We start from the raw sequence: 12,401 nt of genomic DNA, 5'->3' as shown, positions 1-12,401 counted from the left end.
AAGCATTTCTAGTTTTTGAGTCACCATCAACCATCCAGGGAATGTCATTCAAAGTTAATGTGATATGCAACGAGCTGGAGCTTTTTTCTGATCCAACACAAGCACTGTAAAAACTACAGCATTTTGCAGCTCCAATATCAACCTTACATACATAAAAAACATGCAGATCCACAAGAGCCGTGACAGAATCGCAGCAATCATTCTCTCAATATTTGCTCGTCTGTGATCGTACAACGCACATTCCTTTTCATCTCTTTTCAAGCATGTTTCTGTGCTACTCGGACATTGTTATTTTTGACATCTTTTTGTTGTTCAGCTAACTGTTATCTGTAAGAAGTGAGCTCTTCTGCATTTACCTCAGTTTTAAAAATGAATTGTGAATGCATGCTGCTGGGAGAGGAGACCAACCGCAGTGATGCTACCTCTGATCTCATTACAGAGACCGCTATCCCAGCATGTGATAACTTAATGACCGTACTCCATCCCAGATACATCAAAAACACTACTTTTAACCACAGAAGACTTCTTTGAACCAGCATGGCACAGGACAGTACAATAGTCCTTACGAGGACAAAGAGATGAGCCCCTTACTCTCTTTCAGTGCTGCTCTATTATTTGGCTCTTTGAGTCCTGGTCTTTGTTTTTGTCCTTCTTACTTTAATTTCACTCCATGTCTGCCTTTTATCATTGCTCGTCATCACTGCCCACACATCTGGCTCTCTTCCTCTCACCCCCTTTGACCTTTTCTCTCTTTGTTCATCTTGATCTCCATGGTTAGTTTGCAGAGGGATACTGAGAAATTCAGGACTGTCGGTCCAATTTCCAAATTCAATCAGACAAAACAGGCCTACCATGATGCAAGAAGTCTGTCACCAGTCCTCTGTCTAAATAATTGCTCAACCTTTTCAAGAATTGATCAATGGATATTAAACACTTTGGCAACATTGTTGGTGAGTTCAGTATTTTCAGCACAAGCCAATTAAATCTAAAGTTTCACAAATTCCCTGATGATTCTCCAGCTGCAGCTCAAGGACACCAGTTTTGTTCTCATCATTACAACACCGTCGTAGTGTTGTGGCACTGAGTGTGCCCATTTTAAATAGACAGAACACAGTTGATTTGATCAATCATGACTGATTTGAGCCCCGACCACACTCAGTGATAATCTATCTCTTCCCTGTTACCGAACGTGTCACTGTGGCTGCACACATCTAGCTATGAAGTGACCCGGTCAATAACCATGGTACGTCCACTCACACCATGCACCACTGACTACACTTTGTGTTACTTGTGTTACTACTACTCCGATAATGACTAAACTCCTAGAAGTATGCACAGACTTGGGCTCTACCTTTGTAAAAGAAAACTCCAGAATGCTGTGTGTTGTTACTGCAGCAGTCCACACTGTTGGCACTCACTAACTAGGGTGCCTGCTTTCATCTCCATAAGAGTCCTAGTGCGGTGACTCAATCACTTCATGTTGTTTGTGCAGATTTTCAGTGGGCATGTTCACATGATAAAAGCTTTCCGAATCCCAGAGAACTACTGATGACACCTTTGTGATACATTATATTGCTTGACTGGGAGTATGCATTTGGAAAAGTGTAGACTGAAATTGGACATCCGTGGCCTGAATCAGTCTTAAGGTACACTTTACACCTTGCACTGACAACACTCAAGTCAGTCAGACAGTCATAACATCAATATACTGTATATGATTCTACAAGATCCCACCTTGCATTTGATTTGTTCCATTTTTAATTCTTAAGTCCAATGTCTACATTTGTAATTCTTGTTATCTACAACATCTCTGCAGAACAGCTAATTCTATAAAGATTTAAATTGTAACGAACCACAATCTAAGAACCCAGAACCTGATGACGATTTACCCACGGGGTATCGGCCAGTGTTTCAGGGCTTCCAGTGTAATCTCTGTGCACATCATTGCAGCTTATCTTTATAAACAGATATCTGTATCTTAATGCAGGTGATTTAAAATAAGCCAATAAAAGACTACAGTAAAGTGTCGCCAGGTGGCAGTCCATTGGTTTTGGCCAATGCGTTATTGTATGCGTAGTCTTTTTATTCTTCCACACAGACTGTTTACCTGCTTGCAACCAAAGTCCACTCACACGATTGGTCAGTACCACTTGGACAACAATGGACTATGGAATGAAACGGAAACCAGAATGCTTTCGATACCAAAATCTTGTCCCTTGCTGTCAAATTCTGCATTTATATGGAGATTTCTGTTAATGGAGATTACTGTATGCCAGATGTCTTTTGGCATCAATATCAATATCAATATGAATAGATACAAACTCTAGTCTCCTGCATGATAGGACACCCATCCACTTCCCCAACCTCTTAATTTCCGACTAACTATATTTAAAGCACAGCACTTCCTGTATTAACACTGAATGTTTGCAGTGGAGGTAAATACTGAGGTGCAAAATCCATTTTGGGTGTAATTATTGGGTATAATGGGATGGCACAGATTACATCTGGAACGGGACAAAGTGAAAGTATGAAAGATGACTTGGTTTCTGTCATCTGTCATTTTGTTTTTAACTAGATGTCATGAAATGTGACCATCTGTCTGAAAGGACTCATCTGGCTAGCTCCTCAATGATCATTAAGCTTCATCAACGTGTTCTTGCTATCATGTTCAGGAGTATCAGGTGCAGCATCTTATCAAGAGTGTGTCCTTTAGAAAACGGTTCTCAAGGGCGCTAAAACTACCCTTTTCTGAAATGACTGCTCATAATCACCAATGCTATATATAGCGATAAATTCACAGAGGCGTGTAGAGACCCTGATAAGCTACACTTAGAGACTGTTCGGACCTGGTATCAATGTGTCCTGAGTGATCCGAGCTAAGTACAGTTGTGAATGCCAATCACTCAGATCACATTTAGAAATATCACCAGGACTCCCTCAACAAAACATGCAGTTTTTGAGAGTTGGATGGAGATACTTTATAAGGGTTGTGAAACATAATCTATGGCAAAATCCAAATCATTCATGCCTTCTTGTAAATTCGCCAACAAAAGTTTCAGGCTGTCTACTTCTGTGTGGTAAGCGTGTTTAACCTGCCAACAGTTAGCAGCTGTTTAAACACACTGTTTCAACTGATTACACTGTTCACACTACATTTATCAACAAATACACCATTTTATTGATGGTAAACATGTCAGGTATTACAAACAATAACCAATATAGGCTACTTCTTTGTCACCAGTGGAGAAAGTCCACAGATTGCCTTGTAAACCACTCACTTTTGAGAGCTGTTGGGTTAGGAGATACTTATTGAACATTGCAAAATGCTGTCTCTGACAAATTCCTTATTATTTGGGCCTTCTTGTAAATTTGGCAAATGCTATACCTTAAGAACTCTGGACTGAGCGACTGATTGTTGTGTCTCATTACCAGGCTGATGGTATTTGACGACCTGCTAATGAGGCTCAACAACTACCATCTTTTTTCCAGGATCACTCATCCCATATTTAATCAACCTCAGAGACCTCGGTGGGTCTGGTATTTCCTAGTTCACATTAATAGCTTTTATTTTTAGGTCTGCAAATAGGTTTCTTTTATCTTTCACTAAAGTCAAAAAATGTCAGTTAGCAGTTTGATTAATATGGGCCCTGGTGGCCGTGAAGGTCATAGCATATCATTCACATAATATTAATACTTCAAACGAGTCAGTGCCCTTCAGCATTTGCACAGTTTCTATTATTTGTTTTTGTTATTTGTCATCTGTTTATAATAGTCGTATTGCTTCAATTTGCAGACAAATTAGCTAGAATGAGTCTTTTGATGGAGCCGTTTTTAGAAAGCATGGGCCAAAGCGTCAACATTTGACCGTGAATCCCATAATAGAAATCACTTGTGCGTTTCTTACTTAAATCTGAGCATCAAACATAAATTATTGTTCACATTACATTAACATGGCCTTCAAACATTGTGTTAACAACATGTTAATTTATGGACACTTTAATTGCCTATGGACTGTTGTATAGACAAGTGGACCGACTGCATAGAGCTTTGTCTAATGAAGTACTTACTGTGAGAGTACTGTATATAAAGTTGAGTAGGTCTCTGACATTTCATAAGAATGAATTAATTTTCTGCTCCAAGCGCAGCCAGCAGGTAATAAACCCAAGCCGAAGAGACAAACCAAAGCAAAGCAGCTTCTATTGTAACACCGCCACATCTTGCTTAGCTTTTTATGTGCAAGATACATTGTTTTCTAAACCCTAATCTCCCTTTTCCATAAAATGAAAAAAAAATCCACAACAGATTGTCTGGGTCGTGGAATTATAATGATTTTCCATGCTGTGTGACTAATATGTAAGCTTCCATAATCTCCCTGTTTGAATGCATTTCCCCTCTGGAGAGAGGAGGAAGAGGAGCAGCAGCGAGGTCAGAGTTTACATGTATCTGTGTAGTCAGAAGAGGAGGAATGTACACTAAGTGACAATGTAGCTGGCTGCCAAGACAATGACATTAACGCCCAGACCTTATCAAGGACACTGTCGGCATCAGTCTCTCTCTCTCCCTCTCTCTCTCCCACACACACACACACACACACACAGGCACATAAACAGGAACGTGCACACGTCCAGGGAGGGACAGGCTGAGAGACAGGCAGAGTAAGACAGAGAGGAGGAGGAGGAGGGCATTATCTTGATGAAACAGTGCTTGATACAGTAGCCCGAGCCAACCTGAACACAGCCCTGCTTCCTTTTAATGGAGATTACACAGTCAAGGTCCAGCCTGAGCTCATCTTGTTTAACACTGCATACAACTACATCACCGTGAGAGAGTGTGTGTGTGTGTGTGTGTTTGTGAGGATGTTCCTGATCTTATATGCTGCTATCTCCACACACATCACCCGTCATTACTACATGCCTTCTGACCCCCTGATCTGGCAGCCAGTCAAGTCTCCCAAACCAGGCTGACCAATGTGAGCACACGTCCATGAAGTCAGTGAGTGTGGTGCGACACTGCCTCACCATTATCCCGCCATCACAAGGTCTACAAATTACACGGCTAATTCAGGGTTTTGGTTGCAAATATGTCATTGCTACTATCTGCAGGATGGTGAATGGTTCTCACCAAGACTGACAAAATCTGAAAAAGCTCTCGCTCTGCTCACTTATACTTTCTGAACTGCATTAGGTATGTTCAGCCAGAGGTAGACTCGTCTTGACGGTTTGGTTTTCCGCACTTTGGCTTTTTTAAATTGGCCTTAAATTCACTTCCAGGCAGTGTTTAAAAAAGGTCCCGTCTCTCAAATTTAGCATTCTAGAAACCTGCAGCATCCCTGAGTCGAGACCTGAATAATTCGTAGACCTTGATCTCACGATTGCTCTCTGCTCTTTTTCTTCTTCGTATTTTCAGATGGTTTTCTTCTTTCTGTGGCATTGTATAAGTTGCGTTCAGATCATACATACCTCCTTGTCTACATATTTTCTTGCCCGGTTTCCTGGCACATTCCTTGGATATTCTTTTGACTGTAAAATGAATAAAAGACTAAAGAATAACATGGAGCCCCTGAACGCGCAACGCACACAGGAGCTGGCATGCACACACACACACACACGCACAGATACACACACATACGCACAAAGCTGATCGACTGAAATAGAGGAAAGAGGAGGGAAAGGGAGACGCAAAGACAGAGGGGTAGAATGAGTCACTCCAGCTCAATCAGTGCAGTATTCAGTCTACCAGTCGGCCAGCCAGTCACTCAGCCAGTAAGCCAAATCAATCGGTGATGATCTTGACAACGACTGTCTTGTTTAATGAACTGTAGCCATTGTAGCGGAGCACAATAGGCTATGATGAGCTACAGACATGAGGGAGGGGAGCAGAAAGCAGAGAGAGGAGCAGGGGATAATAGGGGAAGGAGTTAGATGATCGACAGGCAGGAGGAGGAGGAGGTGGAAGAAGAGGATGAGGAAGGAGAAGGTGGGGTTAAATGAGTGATCACATGATCAGTTGGCCTCAATGGATGCCATACACACCCACACACACACCCACACACACATGCATGCATACTGTTATCTCTTTCACAAAACCACTCTCACACACTCATGTAGTATAAGCAGTGTCATGCACATTAAACATGCACAATATCATGCTTTCCCTCTACTGACAGACAGACAGACAGACAGCAGACAGACATGGACAGAGACAGAAATGCACCCTCACACAAATAAAACACACCCCGACAACACACTCTTCTCTCCAACAGAAGGTTGTGGGTTAAATACCCGCCCACCCCCCCCCCACTGTCCCCACAGTCATCCTGCCCCTGAGCCCGCAGGCTAACTCACCATCCTCAGTGGGGACGTAGATGTTAAGATAGAGGCAGTCCTCGCTCTGGTCCTGGACGTATGTGGACACAATATCAATGCTGTTGGTGAACCACACTGGCAGCATCACATCCGGCAGGCGGCCCTCCACGATGCTCTGAGGGCAAACCGGGGCAAAGTGTGTGGCGTTGCGGATCTCCGGCCATGACGCTGGCGGCTCAGGTGGCTGAAAGCGTCGCTCGCCAGTGGGCGGACTGGCGTAGGGGACGCCCAGAAACTGCACCACGGGACCCAGGATCTCGTTGTTGAGCTCCTTCTTGACGCCGCGCAGCTTGCCATAGACAGTGGTGACAACCGGGTCGTTCTCATCCAGTTTCTCAGCAGACACGGCAGCTGGAGATGCCTGCAGCAGCAGTAGCCCCAGCCATATTAGAGAGGACATCCACCGGCCGGCGCTTAAGGAACCTTCAAGCCCTACGTATCCTATCATCCTGCTCCCACTCTTGGCAGTCTGAAGTAGTCGACACCCAGTCCTCGAATGGTGCCTCCACTGGGACATAGCTGCTACTCCTTGTTTTCTACTTCTTTGCGTCCTCTCTTGTCCTTTCAGAGTAAAAAAAATTCTTATGTTTATCTCTCACTTACGCCATGCAGATGCAAACACAACCACACAATCACACTTAAATCACATTCACTCACAGGCATGAGCAAGAGGGTAACTCCGGAGCAGACAGGGGTGGTGGTTGTTAATGATCCTTTTGAAAATCCAGGCAGTGCAAACCATCCAGTGGAAATGTAGCAGCCATCAATTTCCTCTGCCTCGTTGAAGGGATATCGGAGAATTATTCCTCACAATAAGGAAAATATTCCTCAAAAAGGTCCTCTGAACAACCACTGCGATGAAGATGATGGTAAAGATGCCATCTTTAAGCTCCACTTTTCAGAAGGTAGACCAGCCAGTCAGTGAAGACAGTTTCCATCATTTTGAGGCGAGCAGACTGCCGTGAACAGCAGGGGGAGCAGGACGAGCGATGCAGTGGTTGTGGTTGTTATACTTGGAGGAGGTTGGTCCAGTCCAGAGTCTGTTCCCTGCAACACAGAAACAAAGCAACAATCAGCATTTACATGAAGAGAAGTAAAGATACTCGAACTCAGTAGTCCTTATTTTGCAGGACGTGAAAAGATTGACAATTAGCGGGAGAGCCTTTTCATTTTGCACACACATCAATCAGTTAAACAGAAACATAACATGTATTTATGGCACATGATAGCAAGTAATATTACTCAACAGCTTAAAAAGTGAGGGTTCCATTAGTATTCATGGTGGCAGATGTTTCGTGGTTATGGTGGAGTCTGACAGGTTTGTCCTCCAGTTTAACTTTACATCCTGCACTTAATGCAGACTGCCCTCCAGAGTCGGGCTAGAAAGTGGAGATCTTTTTGGGAGAGAGTCGTAGACTTGATTGTGCACTGCCAGCAGTGATAAGACTGACTGTATTAGACACTGGCGTTCAGAATAAAAGTGGATATCGTGACGGGTTTTTAAATGCCAAGGCTCAGTGCCAATGGAAGAGGTATTGTGCCCTTTATGTAGCGGAGCAGAAACTCAAAGTGTGGAGGTCAAGGTGGTGGATGCATGTGTAACAGGTCAGACTATCAAACGGGAGGCTGGAGTTTGTGTACTGTAACAAACCTGCAATTAATGTTCCCCATTAATGGGACCACTTTTGCTTAACTATGTCCTTACTCATACTATTTGCCCAGCACAAATGATGTAGACAGTTAAAGAGCAATTTTCATTTAAGATGAATTCTCATTGGATGTAATCTGGAGGATTTTAACCATCCAATGGGGCGTTTACATACACATGTGCCCAGCGCGGCAGGGGTACAACATGGCTACCTGCTTGAAGGTGTGTCTTTAACTGATGATACACTTGTCTTGAATATTGTTGAATGGTATAAATACTCTTCCTCCCCACAGTATTCAGTTTCACAAGCTTACATCATATTCATTTTTTTTCCATTACTTAGGCATTTAATTGCTTTTATTCCTTTAAGTATGACATGTTGCCTTTCACAAGCAGTAACTCTACACGACTCCTGAAATAGCAGAGGAGAGAAACTAAAGAGATTCAGTAAGAAGCTACAAAAGTTTTGACAGCTGAACATAAAGAGACTTTTGAAGCATCTTTCTCTGGTCTCCTGTACAGACACAAGTTTAGTTACGCAACACACGGTTTTCCATCTCGGGTGTGGCTCGGCAGAACTCGCCGTGCACCACAATACTGGTGTTCATATCTGGCAGTGGGGTTTCACTACATGACAGTATGAAAATGAAGTATAGATTAAGAAAAATGTACTTTGACATGTGATGTCTGCGTTACCAATCACAGTTAAATAGGAAATGTAAAGTGAAGTGCAGAAGTGTTCGGGGCAACACACATCTGTGTCATATCCTGCATGTCAGATCTCCCGCGCCTATCATTGCCAATGCGACCCAACACACTGGCTGCATTTTTGACACGCACATCAACATGTCAAGACATAACATTGTCCTGTTTCTCAGTGTTGACGTACATCAACTCTCAAAAAAAGAGCTATTTTTTTCACAATAACGCACTAGATCAGCAGATTGTAGCTACATTACCTTGAATACTACTTTTCTGGTGTGACTACTGTATCAAATGATGCAATGCCACATGATGCAGCACGTCTTAGACTTTATTGTCGCTTTTGGTATAATGCAAACATTTCTTTTGAGAGAGTGCATAAATAGGTATTTTTTCCCCATTCAAGGCTCGTTACTAAGAAAAACTACTTATTTTTTTATTTTTTTATTTTAATAAGTCACCATTTGTGCAAGGCAAAACTGTTTTAAAAATTTTAAAAAAGTATTTACAGGGAACTAAATGCATTAAAGTAATACATCAAATATACAGAGGGAGGTTAGCGGGGGAAAAAAGAAGCAAATTAAGTGAAATAAAATCAAAATTAATCTCTCGCTTTGCAGAACCAGGACGAAGAGATTTTCAGTAGAAAATCTATATGTTATTGTGTGTGTTTGTTATTTATGTAAGTGTGTGTATGTGTGTGTGCATGTGTGTTAAGGAACATGATGGCTTGTATTTTTTTTTTCCACATAGCTTAGGAGTTCCACCTGGATGAGCTCACCTTCACATTTCATACACTGAGGAAATCCTATTTAGCTGCACACACATACACACACACACACACAGACACACACTGACATGACAAGCTGTCTGGTCGGCTGACAAAAATACACTATTTTCACACGCAAACACCTCAACGAGCCGAGACGCCTTAAGGGAGATATGACATGCACACGCGCACATGGAAATATGTGCACATACACGCACTTTGGGCAAGACATAGCTCATATTTATATGTGAAAGCACACAGCAGCACACACACACACACACACGCCCCAGGTAGAAATGCAGAAAATGAGTGGCAGGCAGGTATGAAACAACAAGACGTACAGACATTTACAACATGAGCAGCAGCTGAACCATAATGGGAAGAAAAGGAGAACAAAGACAGGAGGAGATATAGATCAAACTGCAGAGTGCGATACACACACTGTTGTTTGTGTGTGTGTGTGTGTGTGTGTGTGTGTGTGTGTGTGTGATAGAGAGCGAGCGTGTGTTTGATCATGGATAATTTAGCATGATCCACAAGCAAACTGGAGGTAATTAGAGAAACATGATAACAGAGGGATGTTGGAACCTGAAACTAAGATATGAGTTCATGTATCTTTCAATACACACACACACACACACCCTGAGAAATTCAAGGCAACTAATCTAATTGGCGTCCGTAGAGGGTCTAATTGCACAATATTGAGTGTTCGGATCATATTTTTTATATCAGCAGCTCTGGTGTTCTTAGAGAATTTCAAAGCCTTTTCAAGTTTCATTGAGTCATTCATCTTCATAGACACCTAACGCACTTTTAAGCAACTGTTTGTTGCGATGGCATGCAGTGGCATGGAGGTGTCAGGGTGGCCAGCTCACTACTTTGACACTTGTGACCAGAGTTCACTCCCATGGTTGTTAGATTTAAGCAACCAAAGCACTTTGGTTCAGGTTTGGAAAAGATTGTGGTTTTGATTAAAAGTTAAACACACGATTTATCAAGCTTTAATACACTACAGACCTTTTCTGTATTAAAGGAAACACTTCACCCACAATTGAAAATTTGTTTCGTAGCCCAAGAAGAATTTCTGGAGCTTCACAGCAAAACAGCGTTGCACCATTCTCCTAAACAGCTGAAATAGATAACAGGTTGTAAGATGTAAAAAAATAACTGAAAAAAAACAACATAAAATGGCTCCCTGCAGCTCGTCCAGTGTAATCCAAGTCTCTGGAAGCCAAATTGTTTTGAAAAAATGTTATGTATAAACTCTTTCATGCCAGAATCTTCACTGAAGCTGCTAAGCTAAGAGCGGCCAGCCTGTCTAAAGTGGAAGCACAACTCGAGGCTGTACATAATGTCTTTTCAAATCAATCGGGGATCTTGGGGCTCCTGAAGACTTGGAATACACAGGATGAGCAGCATGGAGCCATTTTGTGTTTCCTTTATTTCAGTCCCCAGCTACCTCAGTTGTTTAGGAGAAAGCTGAAACACTGTTTTGCTGTGAAGCGCCAGAAATGTTTGGTGGAGTACAAAACTTCACCCGACTTTCCATCGGCACGGGGGTGAGTATAACGACTGAATTTTCATTTTTGGATGAACTGTCCCTTCAAACTAAGACCACGGTCTTTCTTAAATCTTAACCAAGTGCTGTGAGTGCCTATACATAAGCATAAAAACGTTTCAATAATGCTGGTATCTGCTTGGTGTGGGTTTAAGAAATATGTTCTATTGCCCAACCATAATCAGCATTTGCTCAGGCTTGATTTACACTGAGAATATTTCCTTCATTCGCCCTGGCAGTCACAAAGTTTGATTGCTGCGCAACAGCGAAACTCATGAGCCGGAAAGCCCGTGTTACCATGACAAGCAGCACAAAAGAGCAATCATGTCACCAATCTCAGCTGCAGCATAATTGCACATTCAACAGGGTCTTTAATATGGTGATTTCATGTTTCTTCTCCTTCCCCATTTTCTGCTGAAATGTTACGAATTAAAAGTGGAAAATAAAAAACTCTTCCATCACCTTCCGCTCATCCTCAAGTCACCCCACTTTCTTGGAAACCACTGCTATTAACAGTTTCTTTTTTACTGTCCCGCCATTAAAATCCAGATGAGGGAAGATAACCCATATTCTCATCTGCGTAAGCTTTGATTATCAGCATGTGCTCATTGCAATGTGCGGTAACACTTAATTTTACAGGTCTGGAAATTTCACGATTCCCCTAAGTAGGTGGTAATTACCAGGTTACATATTTGGAAATGTCTTTGAAACTACCTCCCTAATTACCACAAAAATTAACTCAAAATGTATTGAAATTACCTCAACATGCTTTAATAATTATAGTTTGCTATTTTCCAACAAGCAGTTAATAAATAGCTGGTCATTTCTTAATGCATTTCCAGGGACCTTTCAACTTGAACGTGCCATTTTAACTTAAAACTACTTTTTGTCTACAGTAACTTCCCCTCAACAGGCCACTGAATTGTTTAATACGGGTCAGTAATGTTCGATCGCTTCAGCAGATCAGTCCAACTTTGGAACAACTTTCCAAAATTGTGACTTTTTTTTTTTACAGGTAGTCACCAGAAAATGCTAATTATCAACAAATACAACTACATAATCAAGAATAAAGTGACTGATTTCCTATGTTAAAAGTCTCAGTCCTTGATTGCCTACTACTTCACACCACTCAGGTTAACACTACAATAAATGAGCAAAAAGAAATTACAGGGAAAAGGTTAATAAGTATAAATAACTATGTAATATAAAATATTGTATTGTGTGTGTGTGTGTGAGAGAGAGAGAGAGAGAGAGAGAGAGAGAGAGAGAGAGAGAGAGAGAGAGACTGAATTTCCACTTAGTGATAATGCACAGTAAAAGATTAAAATAAGTACTTTAATTAAATGACCTGCATTTGTG

The 12,401-nt window shown here is 41.8% G+C and overlaps 1 protein-coding gene across 7 annotated transcripts in view; it reads right to left on the bottom strand.

The window, feature by feature from the left end:
* nlgn1 (neuroligin 1) overlaps positions 1 to 6,882 on the bottom strand; it is a 299,279-nt gene extending 292,397 nt beyond the window's left edge. For 5 of the 7 annotated variants that reach the window (XM_073476526.1, XM_073476525.1, XM_073476523.1 and 2 more), the window contains exon 1: positions 6,345 to 6,465. In XM_073476526.1, coding sequence (XP_073332627.1) covers positions 6,345 to 6,450 — 106 coding nt within the window. In that variant the 5' untranslated portion in view covers positions 6,451 to 6,465. Of the gene's footprint in view, positions 1 to 5,459; positions 5,520 to 6,344 lie in introns of all 7 variants that reach the window. The other 2 variants (XM_073476521.1, XM_073476520.1) reach the window with 2 other exon arrangements.
* Positions 6,883 to 12,401: the final 5,519 nt, after the last annotated feature.

This window comes from Pagrus major, chromosome 11 (genome assembly GCF_040436345.1).
Source record: "Pagrus major chromosome 11, Pma_NU_1.0".
Classification (NCBI taxonomy): Eukaryota; Metazoa; Chordata; class Actinopteri; order Spariformes; family Sparidae; genus Pagrus; species Pagrus major.
The sequence above is the reverse complement of the archived record's forward strand: the minus strand, read 5'-3'. Positions and strand labels throughout refer to the sequence as shown.